This window comes from Trichosurus vulpecula, chromosome 2, assembly GCF_011100635.1.
Source record: "Trichosurus vulpecula isolate mTriVul1 chromosome 2, mTriVul1.pri, whole genome shotgun sequence".
NCBI classification, from domain to species: Eukaryota; Metazoa; Chordata; class Mammalia; order Diprotodontia; family Phalangeridae; genus Trichosurus; species Trichosurus vulpecula.
The window spans coordinates 329,426,873-329,449,009 of record NC_050574.1 but is presented as its reverse complement, the minus strand read 5'-3'; the positions used below and the strand labels follow the sequence as shown (position 1 = coordinate 329,449,009).

Sequence of the window (22,137 nt, the reverse complement as noted above, 5' to 3'; positions counted from 1 at the left end):
GTATTTTATTTTTTTCCCTAATTACATGTCAAGAAAAATTTTATCATTCATTTTTACAAGATTTTGAGTTCCAAATTTTTCTCCTTCCCTCTCAAGCTTTTCTGATATAGTAGGCAGTTTGTTATAGTTTATACATATGCTATCATGTAAAAAAAATTCCACATTAGTCACAGTTGTAAAAGAAGAAACAGATCAAAAGAAAAAAAAAACCCACAAGGAACAAAGTAAAAAAAAATTATGCTTCCATCTGCATTCAGAGTCCATCAGTTAGCAAGATCTATTCTTGATCAGCTAATGACTGGCTTTTAGTAATCACCACTTTCCAAATGATTACAAATTATTCTTTTTATAATATTTTCTAGAATTTTGGCCCACCCTCAAAGTTCTGCTCATGTCTAAGTTCTCTGTCTTTAAATATTTTGTTATTGCTAAAGACAACTTTCGTTTTTATCCCTTGGCTCTTCCCCATCCAGTGAGCCATCTTTTGTAACAAAGATTAGAAAAGAAAATGAAAAAAGTAGTCCAGCAAAACTGATTGGCGTATCAACTGCTTCTAAAAGTATATGCAGTATTCCAGATCCCATAGTCTCTGCACTTATACAATAAAGGGAAGGAGTTATTAGTTGTTCCAGGGGGTCTAGCTGGATCATTAGAATTACACTGTATTTGGCCATGGTGTCTATAAATGCAACAAGAAACACCATTTTATGACATACCTAGTCATCTTGTCTTTTAGCACTTAGAATGATCATATGCAAAAAAGCCAACATGAAAATAATTGCAGGTTATATATCAATATGCATTGTAGAAAATAAGACAATAGAAGAATTTCATGAAGAATTTGATAAGATCCCTTAAATTAAATCAATATATGCTGTAACATTATGTAACTTAAATGCAAAGATGGGCATTTGTGAGGGTAGTGAAAATTATTATGAAAAATATGTCTCAGGATCAAAATATGAGAGAAACCAACAGATCATGGATAGCATGCCTATATATCATGAATATTATATTTGATATAAAGTCAGAAGGTGTGGCTGGACTTAGGAAGCATGGCACAACATCACTAAGAATAAAATTGAGTATGTTTCAGTGAACAGGATGTGACTGGTTACTGATTGGGAGTCATTTTTTAATCAGCTGTCTAAGGATAGTCAGACAATTGACCCATTAGAACAAAGATAAAAATCAATGCTGAATTAGAAGAAATGGTAAAGATGAGAAAATGATATAACAATTAAAACATTTTATAAAGAGAGGTGGAAGATTATGAGCAATGTGACCTCAGAAAACATTGAGAATTGATGGAAGGAAAAATGGGTTTGTAGAAAGTGTGGCACAAGACCCAGTCTTCCCAAGATCACATAAGATCATCCCAACAACACTGAAGATTGAAAGTGAAGGGAAGCCAACAAATAGACAGAAGATGGAAAAGTGACTTCATTTCTTGGTCAATCTGTTTTCTACATTAATGACATCTTTGGACTTTTAACTTATCAGTCCCAATGTGTTGTATGCTGGAAATGACATTTAAGAAGACAAAGATGGGAAGAGCAGCTGGACCAACTGCTCCATGCTGGAGGCTGCACAGTTTTGAGGACACTGAGAAAGCAGTCTTCCAGCTGTCTGAAAGAGGAGATACCAAATGCTTGAAATACATCACAGAACAAAAGCAAAATCTCGTGGACTTGATTTTTATGCCTCAAAAAGAATCAAGGACATCAATAACTATTGATCCATATAGCTTTTTCCTTCATTGGAATCCAAGGGTAGAGGAAAGGGAGGGGGAAGGGAGGAAGGGAGAAAGAGAGACAGAAAGACACAGAGAGAAACAGACTCAGAGACAGATGCAGGGAGACAGAAAAGAAGGGGAGGGGAAGACAGGATTTTTTTAAGTGTTTTAAATTTTAAATAATTTTCTAGAATACATATGTTTAAATATATATTCATACATGCATACACTTAACCTTTTTCTCTTCTTTAGAATCTAGTATGAGAAAAGTTAACATTGGTAGGGCTTTTGGGAAGGGGGTTGGTGCAATTTATCTGACAGTCTTTTGGCTTTTGGGGCCGCATGCTTAGTGCCTATGGTTTCTAGCTCACCCTGAACCAGAAGGTATCTAGTCCCTGTGTTCTCAAGGTCCCTTGAACTAACTGAAGCCCATTTGAGGACACTTTCCCCAAGAGTAAACTAATATATAATGATAAGTCAAGTCAAGTATCTTTCACTAAGGATCCAAAGTTATGACTTCTTTTTTTCTCTCCCCCTCCCCAGCCCCACCCTCACATTATTTTATAGTCCCCTTTCTTTTTTTTTTTAACAAAGTTTTATTGACACTGTTTTCTTTTTTATCACATGCATTGAGCACCCACCCTCATCTTGAACCAAAGATGAATAAACAAAAAAGCATTTATTAATTACTTACTATGTGCAAAACACCATATTAAGTACTGAATATTCCAATAGAAAAAGTGAGTTAGTCCCCTCTCTAATTGGGGGAGACAAGTCTTGTAATTTTTACCTTCATACCATGTCTTGTATATAATATCCCTTTCTCTCTTCAAATGCTGCTACCCCTCTGGTGTAGGCCCTCATTACCTCACACTTGAATAACTGCAGTAACCTTCTGGTTGGTCTCCATGTCTCACTGCTACCCACTTTGATCCAACCTCTACTCAGCTGTCAAAGTGATTTTTCTGTTGTCTGACCATTCCCTTTTATCTCCAAGATCAAATATAAAATCTTCAAGCATTTAAAGCCCTTCACAACCTTCACAACTTTATTCCCTTCCACACATTCCATTATCCAGATACACTGACTGACTTGTAGCTGCTCAAACATGATTCACCATTTGCACTGGCTGTGTTCACGCTCCCCCTCCTCACCTTTGCCTCCTGGCTGTCCTGCAAGTCTCAGCTCAAATGCTGCCTTTTGCAAAAAGCCTTTCCCAGTCCTCCTTAATGCTAGTGTTTTCCCTCTGAGATTACCTTGCACCGATAATGTATAGATCTTGCATATACACTGGTTTTTTTGCATGTGTCTCCCACTAGAACGTGAGCCTCTTGAGGTCAGGGACTATGTTTTAGCCTTTCTTGGTACCTCCAGTGCTTAGCACAAGTAAGTGCTTAATAATTGCTTGTTAACTGACTTTTTCTTTGTCTTCTTATATTCCCCTGGGTGCCCACATTTTCTTCTTCCTTCTGCCTAACTATCTTCCTTTTCCTTCAATTCCCTTTTTTCCACCCTTGCCTTGGTTTTTCTTGTACCTTTCTTTGCTCTAGCTTAGGAGCACCTGTGCTATCTGGTATGGGGTAGAGTGAAGAGGTAAGTGTAATTCCTCCTGTCTTGCATAGGCCTCTTGAGGAATGAATTGACCCTAGGGTACAGGAAGAAGGCATATAGTTGGTGACAGTGTTGGCAGTAGGCAGGTTAATGGGGACTTTTCATGGTGATAAGGAAGTAGGTAGGGAGAGCAGCCCTTATTTAGTGCCTAAAGGCAAAAGCCATGGGTGAAAATGGAAGCTGAGCCAGAGGTTCAAAGGACCTGACTTCATTGGCCATATATCTCTTAGACAATGTCAATAATGGACTTTGATGAATCTAGAGACCATTCATAGAAAGCCACTATCCTTAACCACAGGCAGACAAGACAGGCAGATCTACACAAATATGATATAGGTGCTGGTTTACCTCAAAACAATATGCTTTTGTTTCCTGTGGCTTTCTCTGGAAAGGTTTCACCTAGCCCATCCCACACTGATTTTCTTTTTTTTCAACCAGTCTCAAAAGTAACCTAAAGAGAAATAGGACAGTAACAAATTTCTGTTCTTCCAACAACCTAGAGTTTCCTTACTGCCCAGCAACCAGCATCTTCGTCCTCCTCCAACTGTGAAAACAAACACTATCATTAGAAAGTCTTTGGCTCCCATTGTCATCCTTGCCATCAAAGCTTTATTAGCTGTGTTCAGTCAGCTGTCTCTTTCCGTGACTAAATACCTCCATTCTGAAGCCAAATAACAACCCAAGCTATAAGGCAATCTTGGGATTTGGAAATAAAACTTGGCTTGATGTGAAAACCCACATAAGAGCTGCATCATTCCAAGGACCTGGGCCAGCTCTCCAGACATTCTGGAAAACCAGGGTTAGTGGGCAGAGCAGAAGGTTTTTGAGTCAGCCTGTCCCTCTGACTTCTGAGAATTACTTTTAAAAGGAAACTTAGCCACACAACTCAACTTCATTGGCCTGTATAACCCAGTACTTTTAGGCTGGTTATTTTCTGTAGCCCATGTGCAGATTAAAGAAGGGCAGATGGCATTACAATTCCTCAGGCCCCTCTTTGTGTGCCTTGGTGGTATTTTGATTTTTACTTCACCAGCCTCTTGGTATTTCAGTTCCTCCCCCCAGTCTCAGTAATCTCATTGCTGAGGATCATAAAATAAGGCTGCCTGGAACAGCAACCAAACAGGAAGGAACTTGGGATAATTAAAGGCACATGGCAACAACTCTCAAAACAGATGCCTTTGGCTTGGCTCTGTCTAGCACCTGACCCGGCCTTTTAAATGCTCCTTTAAATGACCCTTTAAATCCTCAGCAGAGTGTAATGCTTTATGTTTTCCACATTACAGAAACTCTTCTAAAGAGTTTCACCTCTCAAACTTTTGATCTTCATGTTATTATTCTGAAAAGCTAGATTCAGCTAAAACAAATGGCTTGTTTTGGGGTTGTTGACACTATCTTATGACACACACAGCGATCAACAGCCTCACATGGAGCCAAGAAATGTGGATGAAGTATCTGCCGTGTTCACCACCCTGTGTCGGGTGCCCCCTGGGGATGCTGTGGGAGTTCAGAGAAGGTTGAGTGTAAGCAAGGAAAGGATTGTATGGTATAGAGCAAAGAGCACTGGACTTGAAATCAGAAGCAATAGATTTAAGTTCCTGCTCTGAGACTTCCTAAGCAGACCCTTAACCAGACACAATCTTTCTGAGCCTCAGTTTCCTTATATGTAAAATGTCAATAGGATTGTTGATATAGTAGACGTAAAGCACATAAAGAGACCCTATATATTAATATATAAATGCAACTGATTTGTATTCACATATAGACAGAGGTCTCACTGTAGCACCCAGCTGTTTGTGTCTTCTGCACCCTGTCACTTCCTACCAGAAAGAGACCTGGTTAAAAACAAAACAAAACAAAACAAAAAACCAGACCTCACAGATCATCTTGTCTTCTCCTCGTGGGCCAACTAAGGAAGGATTTTCTCTTCTACTTTCCTCCTCTCTCTCCCTTTTCCTTTCTCTCCCTCTGGCAACTAGAAGTGAAGAAGGGAGGGAAGAGAGAAACGATTAGCCCCCAGAGGCAGATTCTCCCAAAGGAGGTATACATGGTGATTACAACCAAAGGAAAGGAGAGACAGGACCATGATCTGATGGGCAGCTGGAAAGAAAGCTCCAGGTTCTGTTCAATTCTACCATTGAAGGTCTAACTATGAAACATATGTAGAATAAAGGATTCATTAAAATAGCCCTGGGTGATCCCTTTGACAATAAAGCCAGGATGTAGGGTCCTAGCTTGTATGTTCTGTGAAATATAAAGAAAATTTCCCCAGAGCTGCCCCCTGGCCTTGTAGCATCCTCTGATGACATTTGCAGTTATATTCAGCAAAACAATGCTGAACTGGCTCTTGGGTAAATGGAGGGAAGAGAGTCAGAAAGAAGACACCATCAGTTGCTTGTCTTCACAGCCAAGGAGTAAAAGTTCACTACTATGACACTCTTCTGGTTACTGGTGTCCCATCTGTGTGGTGGACATATGGCCTCCTGAAATAGTCTTTGCTTTCTTTCTACTCATTTCTTAGTGCTCCCAAACTCTGCTTTACAGCAAGATCTGTCCCAAAGCCTGCACAGCTGAAATCACCAACTCGCTCTCTTCAGCTATCTCATTGATTACTGAAAGTTTTTGACAGGGATTCCATGTAGAAGTGTTACTCAGGTTGGTCTTTGAAGTAGATGTAGGATATTGGTAAGCAGAAAGGAACAGGGGAGTGCATACCATCAGGAATTTTTTAAAGATGCATATTGATAGCTTTTGTTTTTATGTTTGTAACCCTGCTTTGCTATGCAAATAAAGAACTCACTATTTAGAAAGCGAGACTCCTAGGAAGTGCTTTGTATAGGTATGTAGGATTCTTCCCATAGAGTTTTTAAAAAAAGATATGGAAAAAGGAGTGACCCCAAATCTTATCTCCTTACTCATTTTTCAAACTCTTTGTCACAGAATTCTCTAAGAACAATGGCAGATACCTTCAGCTTCTCCCTCTATACTGTTTTGCTTGGTTTGTTTTGCATCAGCTCCCAGAGATTCCATTATCATTTCTGTGTGGATGATTGTCAGATTTATCTAGCCCTAGCCTCTCTCTTAACCTCTAAACTAGCATCACCATTTCAAACTGGATGTCCTATAGACATCTTGAACTCAACCTGTCCAAAATTGAGCTCCTTATCTTTCCCCTCAAAGTCCCTCGTTTCTATATTCCATTACTGTAGAGGGTATCCTTTCCACCATCCCCCTACTCACCCAGGCTCAAAACCTAAGTGTCATCCTTGATTTCTCTCTCTCTCTCTCTCTCTCTCTCTCTCTCTCTCTCTCTCTCTCTCTCTCTCTCTCTCTCTCTTTCACACACACACACACACACACACACACTCCCCACATATCCAATCTCTTGTCAAGCCCTGCTGATTCTACATTCACAATCTCTTCTAGATACCCCCTTCTCTCCTATGGCATTGTCCCATCCTGGTTCAGACCCTTATCATTTTCTGCCTGGACTATTGTAAAAGCTTTATGGTTGGTCTCTTTTCTTCAAGTCTCTCCCCATCCCAGGCCATCTTCCAATCAATCAATCAATAGACATTTATTAAGTGTCTACTGTGTGCCAAGCACTGTGCTGAGTTCTGGGAATACAAAAAAGAAGAAAGACAGTCACTGACTTCAAGAAACTCATAATCGAATGGGGGAAAACATGCAAACAATTATCTACAAAACAAGCTTTATGTAAGTTGAATAGGAGATAAATTAACAAATGGAAGGTACTAAAATAAGATGTGTTGGGGAAGGCTTTCCAGTGAAGTATGGGATTTTAGGAAGGCAGGGAATTCAGCAGTTGGAGCAGAGGAGAAAGAGTGTTCCAGGTATGGGGACAGCCAGAGAAAATGCCTGGAGCCAAGAGATGGGAGTGTTTTGTTCATGGAACAGCCAGCAGGCCGGTGTCATGGAATTGAAGAGTATGTGTTGAGGAATAAGGTATGAGAAGAGTAGAAAGGTAGGAGGGGATTTGGTTTTGAAGGACTTTGAATGTCAAACAGAGCATTTTGTATTTGATCCTGGAGGTGATAGGGAGCCACTGGAGTTTATTGAGTAGGGTATATGGTCAGATCATTTTAGTGGCTGAATGGAGGATGGATTGGAATGGGGAGAGACTTGAAGTACTTGTATCCCCCAACAGGAGGGAATGAATGTATGAGGAGATGAGGACCTAAACCTGAGCAATGACAGTGTTGGAAGAGAGAAGGGGGCATATTGGAGAGATGTTGCAAAGGTAAAATCAACAGGCTTTAATGTCAGCTTGGATATGGGGAGTGAGAGATAGTAAGGAATCTAGGATGGAGTCCTAGATTGTGAGCCTGAGGGACTGAGTGAATGGTGTTGCCCTCTACAATAATAGGAAAGGTAGGAGTAGGGGAGGGTTTAAGGTAAAAGACATTGAGTTCAGTTTTGGACAACTTGAACTTTAGATGTCCTCTGGATAGCTAGTTCAGTATCTGAAAGGCTATTGGTGAGGCGAGATTGGAGGTCAGAAGAGAGTTTGGGGTAGGAAAGGCAGATATGAGAATCATTGAGAATCATAGGTATAAAGATGGTAATTAAATCCATGGGAGCTGATGAGATTGCCAGTTGAAGTAGTATAGAGGGAGAAGAGGACCCACGACAGAACCCCAAGGGACACCTGTGGTTAGAGGGTGTGATCTAGAGGAGAATCCAGCAAAGGAGACAGAGAAGAAATGGTCAGATAGGTTGGAGGAGGACCAGGGGAGACTGATGTCCCAAAAACCTAGAGAGAAGAGAGTATCGAGGAGGAGTGATGAAAAGTGTCAAAGGCTTCAGAGTTGTCAAGGAGACTGAGGATTGAGAAAAAGCCATTGGATTTGACATCTAAGAGATCATTAGTAAATTTAGAGAGAGCATTTTCAGTGAAATAAAAAGACAGGAAACCAGACTGTAAGAGGTTAAGAAGAAAGTATGAGGAGAGAAAGTGGGGGAATTGGTTATAGATGGCCTTTTTTCAAGAGTTCAGCAACAAAGGGTAGAAGAGATAGAGGACAATAATTAGTAGGGATGGAAGGATCAGGTAAGGATGGGGAGACATAAGCATATTTTTAGGCAGTAGGGAATGAGCCAACAGACAGGGAGAGATTGAAAATAAATGAGGAAAATAAGTTGGAGGAGGCAGGATGGAATGAGGTTGCTTGAGCAAAAAGGAAGGGTTAGCCTTGGCAAGGAAGAAGGCCACCTCATCATGTGAAACAGGAATGAAGGAGGAGAAAGTGGCAGAAGGTATCTGAGTGATAGGAGATGAGGAAGAGGGAAGGAGAAGGAAGTCATAGTGAATGGATTCATTTTTTTTGTAGAGTATGAGGCAAAGTTCTCATCTGAGAGGGTGGGGGGAGGAGAGCTATGAGAGGTTTGAGGAGGGATGAAAGTTTGAAAGAGCTGATGTGGAGAGTGAAATGATAAGGGAGATATGTAAGGATTGCTGAGCAGCAGTGAGGGCCTAGTTGAGATTGTAGACCATAAATTTGTGGTAGACCAAGTAGAATGGTTCTGTGATTTTCTCTGTGTTTGTTCAGTAGCCTGTGTGTAGAAACAAAGGTGGCAAATAGTGGGAGTGATCCAAGAATGATGCTCACATGGGCATAATCAGCAATATGTTTATTAAAGGGCTAGGGATTCAAGAGAGGAGGGTAGCATAGAGCTGAATTGGTTCACCAAGGGGTCAAGATGAAGAAAAGAGGAGAGAGCTGATAGTGCAATATGTACATATATGTGTGTGTGTGTGTGCGCGCGTGCGCACGCGCGCACACAGGAAGTGATAATTTTGCTTCTTCTTGCTTACACTTACTCCTTCAATCTCTTTTTCTAGTCTTTGGCTCTGGCTTTTGCCATAGTAAGAACCACAGGAAGAAAGGTGAAACTGTCTAGGAATATTCTTAAGGACAGATATCAATACCAACATATCAGTAGTAGCTTGATAAGAATGGTTGTTGTTGTTTGTCCTTTGTTCTTGAAGAGGACCATGATGTCATAGAGGTGATGCCATGACATGCAAGTGAATTGGGTTTAAGTCAGGGAGGGCTGTGCAAAGTCACCAGCCTTACTTTCTCCAGAGCCATCTGGGTCCAGTGGCCAGATATAGATCAGGACAGCTGGAGATGGCCCAGGATGCAGTGGGAGACCTTGGCCTTTTCAAATTAAGGCCTTTAAGAGGTCTCAGTCTGTCTGAGGTAACACCCATTCAGTGATTAAGGCTAGGTAAAAAAAATGAGGCAAAGAATGGCCTCTTTAACCTAGTCAGAAAAAAAAAAATCAAACTGGGAGGAGAAGACCCCTAGGGTCTTGGAAAATGATATCAAAATCTAGCTAGTAGAAAATACCACATTACCTGATTACAGACAACAAAGAAGAAATAGTGCAATGCAATCTGGGAAACAAAAGTATATTGAATATTCAATTCAGTAAACATTTATCAAATGCCTACTATGTGCCAGGCATTTGTGCTGTGCTCTAGGGATACAAATAAGAAAGACAGTCTGTGCCCTCAAGGAGCTTACAACCTAGTGGGAGAAAACAACACATAAAAGGAACCTGGAAGTGGTGGCTGGGAGGGGGAAGAACACTGGGGGTACTCAGCTTAGAGTGGGCATCATGTTCTTGGGAGTTTAGACCAAGCAGAGCTGCAGATTTAAAGTGGACTGAACTTCAGTCCACATTCTGCCCTTGACTAAGGAAAGCTTTGGGAGGGGTTTAGTACTTCACATGCCAGCCTTCCAATCGGAGAGGAAGAAGGCTGAGGGGGATGGACAGGTGTCAAAATAGCCAAGGCAGAGTTAACACCTGAGGTGATGAGATTAGAGGTGATCAGCTTTATATCCTTCCTGATATTCTTAATAATATAAAATGAAAGCCATAAGATAAAGGTGGTAGCAGAAGTCAAAGTAGTTCAAGTAACAAAATAATTCATCAAAAGAACCCAACCCATATTATTATAGAGAGAGAGAACTCCCAAAGAAAGAAGATGATGAAGATTTCTGGATATCTATATCAGTGGTCATTCACCCATTATTAACAAAAAAATATTCTGGGGCATGTACCCTCTCTCCATTGGGACAGCTAGGTGGATAGAGATTCATCTTCCTGACTTCAAATTTATTAGCTGTGTGACCCGGGGCAAGTCACTTAATCCTGTTTGCCTCAGTTCCTCTTCTGTAAAATGAGCTGGAGAAGGAAATGGCAAACAACTCCAGTATCTTTGCCAAGAAAACCCCAAATAGGGCCACAAAGAGTCAGATATGACTGAAAATAACTGAACAACAAGAAAACAACTTCTGAATGTATGTATTTATTTATAAATTGTGTTCATGTACATAATTCTAAGTTTAGTTTACTTCATTACTTGGTTTTAATGGTTGTCTAAATTGAAAAAGTCACCTCAGAAAGGTAGCTTCAAGTGGAAAAATTCTATTGTTGGCTGCACTTTTCATCTTCCCCAATGTCAAAAAATTATTCTTGAATTTTTATATTTTTAACAAATTGGCTTAAAACTCATGGAAATTCTTCATTCAGAATATTTCTAAATAAGTTAGGAAATTATTTCCAAGCTTTTAAAATGTACGGATATGAGAGTTTTTACAGGTGACACACATAGCTTTTGGCAATAAAATCATGTACCATTTCATAAGATCATAAAGATAGGGCTGGAAAGGACCTCAAAAGTCTCAACCCCTCACTTTACAGCTGGTAAAACATTTCTAAACAGTTATTTTCAAAATTCTCTCTGCATAGCACAAGGTTGTTGGTTTTTTTTTCCAAAAAGCAGTCAGTTTCTCACATATTATTAAAACACTAACATTCTATCCGATATCCAAGATATCTCAAGAACTCAGCCAAATAACACCAAATGCCATTCTCCAAAAGATAAATGGTCAGAAGATATTAACAAACTTAACCAATAAGTAAATTATTAACATTATTAATTCTCAGTAAGTAAGCTATTAACAATCATACAAATTGCTTAAAATCACTAATGATAGGAGAAATGTGAATCATATAAACTCTGAGGTTTTACCCCACACCTAGAAAATTGACAAAAGATGATTAAGATTTAAAAAAAAAAATAGAACAAAGAGTTGTTCCTTAAAAAAAAAAAAAACAGGGCACAATCTTAGAAAAGGGGCTAATAATGATATATTAAAGTAAGGGTAAAAATGTGGCTACTTCAGGTGCTTTCTTTAGGACAGGGGTGGGGAACCTGCGCCCTAAAGGCCACATGTAGCATTCTAAATCCTGGGTGTAGCTTTTTGACTGAGTCCAAGTTTTACAGAACAAATCCTTTTTTAAAGGGGATTTGTTCTGTGAAGTTTGGATTCACTCAAAGGGCCTCACTTGAGGACCTAGAAGGCCATGGAGGCTGCAGGTTCCCCACCCCTGCTTTAGGATGTGCAAATAGGTCTCCTGAGTGAATTGGAAATGCTGCCACAAAAAGAACAGTCATTTACCCACCCTCTCCTTCCCTCCTCTGCACTCCCAGGCCGGTTACTTTTCAAAGTCAGTCGAGTCAGTCCAGGAGGAAATTGGGTTCAAAGAGGAATCTAGCTCCTGATGAGCTATACAGATGTAATCAATGCACAGAGCTGAGGAAGGGGAAACCATAAGCAGCCACAGGGACCTGGGAGAACTGAAGGCAGCCACCACAAAGGAAGGGATCAGAACCTAGGAACAAAGCTGTTAGGGCTTATCAGGCATGAGGATTGGCAGGACAAATGTTGTGTCCCTGGACACTCTGCCTCCTCTTCCTGCCCTCCACCCCCAAATATGGATCTTAAGCTGGTAACCTTGTACCTTCATTCCCTTTTGGGCTCCCTCATGGAAGCTTTAAATCTTTCCCTCTGAGCACAGTGCAAGTGTGTTTATGTTTCTTTGTTTTAAACATTTACTTTATACGGTGTTTGCTAGTCTGAGTGCACTTACAGGAAATCCAGTTGAAAGGAGGCAGTGGAGTGGGGACCATACCCAAAAAAGAGAAAGAGATCGAACTAACTGGGGATCCAAAGCTAAAAAAGATAGAGAAAATGACAGGTTCTTTGATACAGCTTCTATCGATCTGTCAAAGTATTTCCCAACTAAAAATTCTTTCTCTCCTTCAGGGTCGGAATGAATATATCGCAAATCTCAAGGACCAGCTGCAGGAGTTGAAGGCAAAGACTAATATGGAGAGCCGATATGTAAAGAAAAACACTGACCTTCAGATTTCCCAGACCCAGAAAAAATGCAGCAAAAATGAAGAGGCCTTGCTGGAAGAGATCGAGGTAAGTTGTGTGTCTGCATAAGCCAATTCGAGTTAAGCAGCCACTCACTCACTCACTGACTCAGCCCACAAGCAGGTGGAAGGTTGATGTGCTGTTGGACACTACTCCCTCCCTCCAGCACCGCAGGTACCTGAGGACAGAAGGAGGCTTCGGGCTGCAAACTTTAGAGCAGAGATGCTGGTGGACTATTGCCAGAATATCCTGCTCCTCTCTAAGGATGTTGGAAGTTGGTTTATTTATATTTAGTCATTTTTACCTTATTTTATAAAACCATGCCTTTGACTCCTTATAAAGGAATAAGGACAGAGCAGGGTATTCCATGACCACATTTGTGTTGATTCTTAGAACACCCAGACAAGGGGCAGCTAGGTGATAGAGCACTGGCCCTGGAGTCAGGAGGACCTGAGTTCAAATTTGGCCACAGATGTGTACTAGCTGTGTGACCCTGGGCAAGTCATTTAACCCCTATGGCCTAAAAAAAAAAAAAAACCACCCACAAAGGAGTTCTTATAACTTCTGTTATAAGGTTCACAGGGCTGCTTCTGCATTTGCATGGACAGGAACTCAAGATGTAAGCCATGGTAGTGATTGTTGGTCCTTCATTTTGAAGAGGACCAATGACATCATGGGTGATGTTTTGACTTGCTGTTGGATTGGATTTAAGTCAAGCAGAGCTGCACAAGGTCGTCAGCCTTATTCTCTCTTTCAGAGTCATTGAAGTCCAGTCATAACCCATGTACAGAAATAACCAAAGGGAAAGTCCACAGTGTTGAAGAGAAGACAATGATTAGCTGGGATTGGGTTAATTTCATTTGAAAATCTGTAGCATAAGAATGTGGCCCCTCTGAAGAGAGTGAAATCTAGTTGTAGGTATCCTAACTTAGGTATTACTGCTTCCCTGATATTTGATTTTCCAAGATGATGGGCATATCCCTTTGCTCTGGACTTTCACATTTACTTCTGCAGCTTGCACACTGGTATCAAAGCTTTAATCCCCCCTCTGCTTGACTCAGACTGGCATGGTATCCTCACCAATTGATATAGCTTTCCTACTCCTTCCATTTTTTTCTTTCCATGTCAACAAAGCTACTATCCCTTTTTTTTTCCTCAAGAGCCATTCCAGCATCTGTTGGTGAGTTTTTGGGATTACATGACTGAAAGATGAGAAGCATACATATATCACCTACCTATCCCCCCTTGTCCCAACTAAAGCTTGTAATTTGCCATTGAAAACCTCAGGCATCTCCATGTCTATTCTACTCACAGAAATTGAGACTTAAAACTGATGAAGAGACTCGGGTCCACCTAGATATTGAAAGCTTCCTCAAGAAAGAACAACAGGTAGGTAGCTCAAATGATTTAAATTAGCCCTTAAGAACACTAATTACAAACCAAGCAAGGCCTTTTAATATTTTCTGAAACTAGAAGCTTATGTGATCAAACCAGCAGGGGTATTTCAAGAGGCTTCATTTGGATAATTATAGAGCAAACAACTGGGTTTATTGACATATAGCTCAATCCTGTCTATCTGTGGGAAAGACCCTTTCCAGTACAAGGTCTAGAAATTGAAGAGTAACTGAGGAAATTGAGAAGAGTTTTGGAGGATGTTTCTCAGGAAGAGAAACACAGAATCTCAGAGTTATTAGGGACCTCAGGCTAATGTGTACCTGTACAAGAATAACCTCTAAAAATGGCTTGAGAGCCCAGGACCTCCCAAGGCAGCTCATTCCATATTTGGGGCATCTCTGTTAGGAAGTTTTCCCTGAGGCGAGTTACTGGATGTCTCTGGGCCTTCATTTCCTTAGCCAGAATTAGGAAGTTAGACTAGATCATTTTGCAGAAAATCCCTTCCATTTCTAAATATATGATCCTACGATTCTTACAGTGATCCTCAATCTGCCTCTCTGTGATTGCTTTTGGTTCTGACTTCTGAGGCCAAGAAGAAGTGTTACTTACCCCTCTTCCAAAAGTGATAACCCTACCCATACATAAACATAGCTATCATTTCCACTCTCTCCCCTGAATAAGTCTTCTCTTTTCAAAAGTACACCCAGTTTTATCAACTGATTCTCATATAGCATAATCTTAAAAGTCTCTCTCCTCTGGATTTTCTCAGCTGAGGCAGATAGCGTACTGGATCTGAAGTCAGGAAGACTCACCTCTCTGAGTTCAAATCTGACCTCAGACACTTACTAACTGTGTGACCCTGGGCAAGTCACTTGAGAGAGATTAGTAAAAGTTAGGTTTCCACAGAAGAGTTAATTAAGTTCCACAGAATACTTAATGAAGTGTCAGCTTGAACAAAGAAGGGAATAAAAATTAACTAAGGTAGATGGATCCAGCCAATGAGAGAATAGCTAGTGGTTTTCGGAAAACCACAGATTCAGGATGTTAGGAAAACTGGTCTAAACTGGCCAGGTAACAGTCAGGGTTGAAGAGAAAACTGGGTCAAACGGCTACCACACATGCTTAATTGGCTAATTGAATATTACCTTACATACCCACAGGGAGGAATTTTCCGCCATTTTTAAACATGGGACGTATGATGAGGGGAGGGGGACATGCTTACACATATCAAGGAGAGAACATATGAAGAAGTGTATCAGGAAGAGTGGAGCCCACTAATCCGTTCTCTGACGGGGGGTACTGAGCTGATGGTGCATCAATCTGTGTCAGTCTAACACTATAAAGCTGATCTCATTTTTGTAAGCAGTACTCCCTCTTCCTAAAGAAGGGTGGACTCCGCTCCTAGCCAGGAACGTTTCCAATTCCTTTGGATTCCTCAATAATAATAAATTGCCCTTGATACCTGAATTTCAGTGTCAAGCATATTTCTAACATCACTTAACCCTGTTTGTCTCAGTTTCCTTCTCTGTAAAATGAGCTAGAGAAGGAAATGGCAAATTACTCCAGTATCTTTGCCAAGAAAACCCCAAATGGGCTCATTGAAAGTCAGATACAACTCAACAACAAAAAAGGTCCTTCAAGGTCATCTAATCCAACTTCCTCATTTTATAGATGAGAAAACTGAAGTGTAGATAAATGAAGTGACTTGCCCAACAAAGTCACACAGGTAGGAATAGGGCCAAGATTCAAATCCAGATTCTATAATCCCCAATCTTTTAATCCTCCAGAATTTTTTGCCCCAAGTGAACTGTCATCTAGCTATGCCTCCCTCATCTTATAAAGTTAGCTTTCTAAACTCACCTGTAAGACTTTTAAATATCACATCAAGATCTTTTTTTATATCACGGCTCCAACATCTAATGTGTTACTGATCCCTCCTAGCTTTGTGTCATCTGAAAATTTGATAAATATATCAACTAAGTTCCTATTCAGCTCACTGAAGAAAATGGCCAATAGCAGAGAAACAAGCCCAAACACAGATCTCTGGAGCACACTGTCCATTAGTGAAAGGCCTCCTGTCAAGCCGACATTGGGACGTTAATGACTGTCCATGCAAACAGTTTTGAATACATGTTTCAAAATTTCAAAACTGTCTATTTCTAGGACCTATTGTCTTGTGGATTCCATAGTGAAATAGTCTCTTCATATTTGTTTCAGTTAACAAGCACTCGTTTTCACTCTCTCCCACATCATATGCTCGAAACCCTTGTAACAAATATGCATAGTCAAGCCAAACAAATCCCCACATAACTGGACTCTTGTCTGGCCTACTTCTCTTTATCTTTTCCTCAAGAATAGCATGAGAGACTTTGTCCAATTTTTTCCTGCAATCTAGGGGTAATCCACAGGGTGTTCCTGAAGTCTGGACGAATAGGCAAAAATACATATTTCCAAGAAATGAAATGAATGAAATTTTCAACCACATTTTATTTAATTAGAATATTAACAAATAACATCTTAAATATGATTTCCATCATTTGTGATGCAAAGGTTGATGCACTTTGCAAGATTCACTTGAACTCAATGCAATAACTCCACATTGCCATCAATTTTCCCATGTATCCAGACTTTAGGGACACCCTGTATATCTAAAGTATTTTCCTGGTCTACCAATGTCTAACCTTGTCAAAGAGAGGAAATAAAGTCACCCTGTCATGACAGTTTTGGATTAAGCCATGTGGGCTCTTTGTATGCACCATTTCCTCTTCCTTTAATAGCAGGTCTAGTATTTTGCCAGGAATTAAGTCAAGGTTATTGCTCTGTCATTTGGAGCCTCTAGTCTCTTACTTTGAAGGCTGGAACATTTCTCTTGCTCCAGTCCTGTGGTAGCTTTCCTCATCTCTATGATCCTTCAGAGATGAATGGCAGTACAGTAATTCATCTGCTCGTTTTTTCTATAACCTTTGATGTAGTCCTGCTGGGCCCATTAACTGCAAGGAATCCAAGAAGGCCAAGGGCTCTGGTACTATCTTCTTACTTAAATCTTAGGTTTCAACTCAGGGTTAGTCACTTTTCTTCTTTCCTTCTCCGCCCAAAGCTTAAGCAGCTATTCCTTCTCTGTTATTTGTTATCCCATCTGCCCTAAGGAGTGGTCATATCTCTTCCTTGACCCTTTTCCTTTCTTTTCTTCTTTTTTTTTTTAAAAAGCCCAAAACCTTTTTTGCTCTTCTCAGATTCCTTACCAGCTTTAGATTCTCGCGGCAATTTTGTAATCATTCTGAAGGAATTAGGTTTTGGAATCTTGTACCCAGAGAGTTCTAGAATTCAAGATCCATCTCAACAGGTATTTTCTCCAGACATTTAGCCAGCTCCTCTTTTGATTGCTTTATGAAAATAAAGCTCCTTTTTCCTTTTTCTTTTTTTTTAAGCAATAGTATAAGTGACTTGCTCAGGGTCACACAGCTAGCAAGTGTCTGAGGTCATATTTGAACTCAGGTTCTCCTGACTCCAGGGCCAGTGCTCTATCCACAGTGTAGCCACCAAGCTGTCCCTTTCCCTCTTCCTTAATGACCCTCTCCAAACCCTCTTGTCACATGTCTCTTTGTCATTATAATTTCTCAAACTCCTTTTCTTCCTTCTTTCAAAACTCACTGGAAAATTGAGCAAATTGAAAGGCATCTATCTCCCTATGTTGTTTGTCCTTCATTCTGGAAGAGGACCAATGACATTAGGAAAGTGATGTCTTGACTTGCAAGTGAATTGGATTTAAGTGAGAGAGGGCAATGCAAAGTTACCAGCTTCATTCTCTCTTCAGGAGCCATCTGGATCCAGTGGCAAGATATAAATCAGGATGACTGGAGATGGCTCCTGTCTCCCTGTGGCCCTTGGGCCACCACATCTAGCCCAATTTGTGGGAATCAATTCCTTTGGCTTAAAAGGACATGATACAGTACTGGTTACTCCAGTCTATATGAGTAAGGCAAAATTCATGACCTTGAAGAGGACCATGAGCATGCCTGAATGGTTTGGAATCTCAGAATACAATAAATTCTCTAGGTAGAAGGCAGAAGAAGTATAACATTTATTTAGATTCCAAAGGATCAGACCTAAGGACCAATGCCCCCAATTCAATATCTTGGCAACAACATTCCAAAACCAATAAGCCCACTTCACTGTAATAACAAGGAGGTTACAACAAAATATTACAGCAGCAAGCCAGACCATACTTGTGCTTCCTCTCAATGCTAGGGCCCTCCTATAGGAAGATCACTCACAAGTCCTAAGTCCCTGCTCAGCAATCTCTCCTACGGCTCAAGTGCTGAAACTCTCCTTTGTGTTCAGCAGTCTCCGATTGGCAGGCTCTGGAACCTGGCCCTCAGCTCCTGAATCCTGCTGCTCTCCGTTTCTTGGTTTCTTCAGCTTCTCACTTTTATTCCTCCATTTCTCAGTTTCTATAGCTTCTGCTCCTCTGTTTCTAGGCTTCTTCAGCTTCTGCCCTTTCCAAGCTCTGTTCTCTTTTTTTATACAGTCCTTAGCTGTCATGTGATTGACTAGAGCTTAGGCACATACTGTTGGCTCTGGTCTTAGCAACTCCCCTTAGGGACCTGAGGGCTTCCTGCCTCTCTCAAACTAGTGAACTAGTTTGTTAACCAGCCTGCGGCCTCACACTTAATTAGTGAAAGGGTGTGGGCCTGTCTCTAATCAGACCTCCCTTTGTTGGCCCTGTATTATGAAGGCAGAATTTATGATTTCAAAGAGAATCTCGTATGTGCCTAAAAGGTCTGGAACCGCAGGATATAAGGAATTCTCTAGGCAGAAGGCAGGAGAACTAAAGCATGTATTTACACTCCACAGTAACAAGCCCACAAACCAGCATCCCCATTTTGATATTTTCATCAAAAGCTTCCAGGCCCAATAAGTCCGCCTCACAAGGGTAACCAGGAGGCCACAGAGAAGCATGATGGTATAAAGCAAAATCGTGTACATGCTTCCCCTCTACGGTAAGAAGATTACCCACTGGCCTCTAGTCCTTGCTCAGCACTCCTCGCTCCACGTGGGTCAGCTCTGCTACCGGCAGCTCCTGCATCAGCTTCGTCAGCTTCGGCTGTAGGCGTCTCTGGCTCCAACCGGAAAAGGAAAAGGAGTCTTCAAGCCGTCTTCTCCCCTCTTATAGAGTTTTTGACATCATCAAGCGCCGCCTGAATGACCGGGCCAATTGGTTCTTGAGTTGGCCCCTTCCCCTAGGTTAACACCCAGAGCATGGCTCTGGAGTCAACACCTCCCCTCAGCCAGCCCCATGACTCATCACACAGGAAGTTCTCTGCTCGCAGGCATGAGTCGCTGGGCTTCCTGCCCCAGAAGAGGTCACACAGGAAGTTTTCTGCTCCCAGGCATGGCCCAGCAAAGCTCAATGAGATAAACTGAGTCACTCAAAGAAAACAAAGGCCACTCTGGCCACAGGCCCCCACCTGAAGCCTATTCAATGAGCTGGTATGATCTTTTCACTTACTGATTGGCTTTACACAATCCTAACATCCCTCCTTCCCCAAACAACAGGCTGGTAATGACATTTCTTCTTAGGTCATTGGCTTGCTACATATTTAACCCAAGGAAATAGGACTGAACCATATGGTTGAAGCTTCTCAGCAATGATCTAAAACTTTGATGTTAAAGTAGGGAGCAAGAAGGGTGTTTCCAGCACTGACCAGATTTTTAAAAAAATATATTTTAAATATATTAATATATATTTAATATTTAATATATATTAAATATTTTCCAATATTTTGAGTTCTAAATTTTCTCCCTCCTTCTCCTCCTCTCCCCTCTTCCCCCTCCCTCAGAAGGCAAGCAATTTTATATCATTTATATGTGTGAAATCACATAAAACATATTTCCATATCAGCTAAACTACAAAAGAAAGCATGGACAAAAAAGCACCCAAGAAAAATTAAGAAAGTAAAAAAACTGTATGCTTCATTCTGCATTCACAGTTCATCAGTTCTCTCTCTGGAGATAGATAGCATTTTTCATCAAGAGTCCTTTGGATTTCTCTCAAATCATCATCTTGATCAGAGTGGCTAAATCTTTTACAGTTTGATCAAATTTCTTCATATAATTTTGGACCAAAGATTTTTTTTTCTGAAGCCATTTTGAATATCTTGGAAACCCTACCCTGATACTGACTGAAATTCAAGAGATTTGAACCAGAGTAACCTCAGGACTGTTTTGTACTTGGTTTGTTTTCATGCCATATTTCCAATTTTCTATTACTTTCCTTCCTCAGAATCTGCATTTTCTTCACTGGTTGTTCTTTTATTTTTTTTCCCAAACAGAAACTGGAAGAGAAGTTAGAGTACTGGATGGAGAAGTATGATAAAGACACGGAAATGAAACAAAATGAATTGAATAGTCTTAAGGCCGCAAAGGCCAGTGACTTGGCGGCCTTGCAGGATCTTGCAAAACAGGTAAGGAGGGAACAAAAGGTGTCCAGAAATGCTCACAGGCCATCATGCCAACTCACAGCAGGCAGCCTAAAAAGAGAAGCAGCTTCAGCTGGAATACAGTCTTCTGTATTGGGATCAAAGTCACCCATTTCCTGGGAGTATTTACATTGACAAAGATTTGTTCTTGCTCCTTGTGCCCAATAGGGGGAATATCCCTATGCTTTTCTATTCAGGACAGAGAAGGGACGACAAATAAGCTTTTTCCGGCTGTAGTCATGCCTTTATCTTTTTTTGCAGACTCATGCAAGACCTTGGAGCCCTTCACTTGAATAGAGCATCTTGGGAGTGGGGAAACCTGTTAGTTCTGGAGTGCTCTCTTGTGGTGGAGAGCTGTGGGAAGGGGTGGATAAGGAATCTAGGGGCTTTCTGCCACCTCACAGGTTATGGATCAGTTACGTTTGCTTCACATGGGATGAATGGGACCAAAAAGAAAAGTCCTGCTTAATAACACATAGTCTTGGGGCAGCTGGGTGATGCAGTGAGTAGAGCACCAGCCCTGGAGTCAGGAGGACCTGAGTTCCAATCCAACCTCAGACACTTGACACACTTACTAGCTGTGTGACCTTGGGCAAGTCACTTAATCCCAATTGCCCTGCCTTCCCACCTCCAAAAACACAAAAACAATAACATATCGTCCTGCATTTGTTGTGAAGCCAAGATAAGGACATGCCCAAGTTAAGGACAGAGGCTCCACCACTTGAAATATTTATTTGATTCAGATACTGTTTTGATGTTCTGGTTTTGTTTCAGTTCATTCATTTTTGTTTTTGTTTTTGAAAGGTTTAGGCCCAAACACCAGTCTCAACTGATAGCCTAGATCAGGGCTGTCCAAAGGGCAGCCTGCGGCCAGTGCCCACAATGTGGTTTTATGTGGCCTGCCCTTGTTTACTACGGGCAGCATGGAAATTGGCATAAATGCTTCAGTTAAAGCATTTGTGTTGATTTCTGTGCTTGTGGTGGACACAGGTGGGCTGCATGGGGGTGCATGGCCCATGTTTTGGACAGCCCTGCCCTAGATAATTTTCATTTTAGAAAACTCCAACAAACACGAACAGCCAGACACTGATATCCATTTGTAAGATTTAGTGATTGAAGGGATAGATTTAAAATAACCTTTAATAGAAAATTAATAAAAAACAGGTACCAAGCCACTGTGGGATGGTGTCAAGAGCCCTGGAGTGGCATGAGGAAGGCCCACATTCTCTCTCTTGTTCTGTCTCGTATTGGTTGTAGGACCTTAAATGAAGGAGTTTTTAAAAAATTCTTAAGTATTTCCTATGTGCCAAGTCCTGTGCTGAGTGTTGAGGATACAAATGGAAAAAAATGAGACAGTCTGTGCTCCCAAGGAGATCATCATAGTCTAATTGGGGGAGACAACAGACAAAGGACAGTTCATCTGCTGAAGGCAGCTGGCAAGGCCTGGAAGACCTTCATTTACTGATGAAGTGGTGGGCAGGTGGCAAGGCCCTGGGGTGGGAGTGGGAGGGCACCTTTCTCTGGACATTTAACTTCTCTGAGCCTTACTTTTCTTATCTGTATATGGAAATTCGAATACTTGCCAAGCCTGCCTCATAGAGGAGCAGTAAGGATTAAATGAAATAATGGACGTAAAAGTACCTTGTAAATTGTGAAATACAAT

General features: G+C 41.0%; 1 protein-coding gene across 1 annotated transcript in view; it reads left to right on the top strand.

Annotated features, from left to right (window-relative positions):
* IQCG (IQ motif containing G) overlaps positions 1 to 22,137 on the top strand; it is a 61,099-nt gene that overhangs the window by 25,811 nt on the left and 13,151 nt on the right. Inside the window, exons 6-8 of the mRNA XM_036747330.1 lie at positions 12,487 to 12,648; positions 13,915 to 13,989; positions 20,328 to 20,459. Of these exons, the coding sequence (XP_036603225.1) occupies positions 12,487 to 12,648; positions 13,915 to 13,989; positions 20,328 to 20,459 (369 nt within the window). The remainder of the gene's footprint in view (positions 1 to 12,486; positions 12,649 to 13,914; positions 13,990 to 20,327; positions 20,460 to 22,137) is intronic.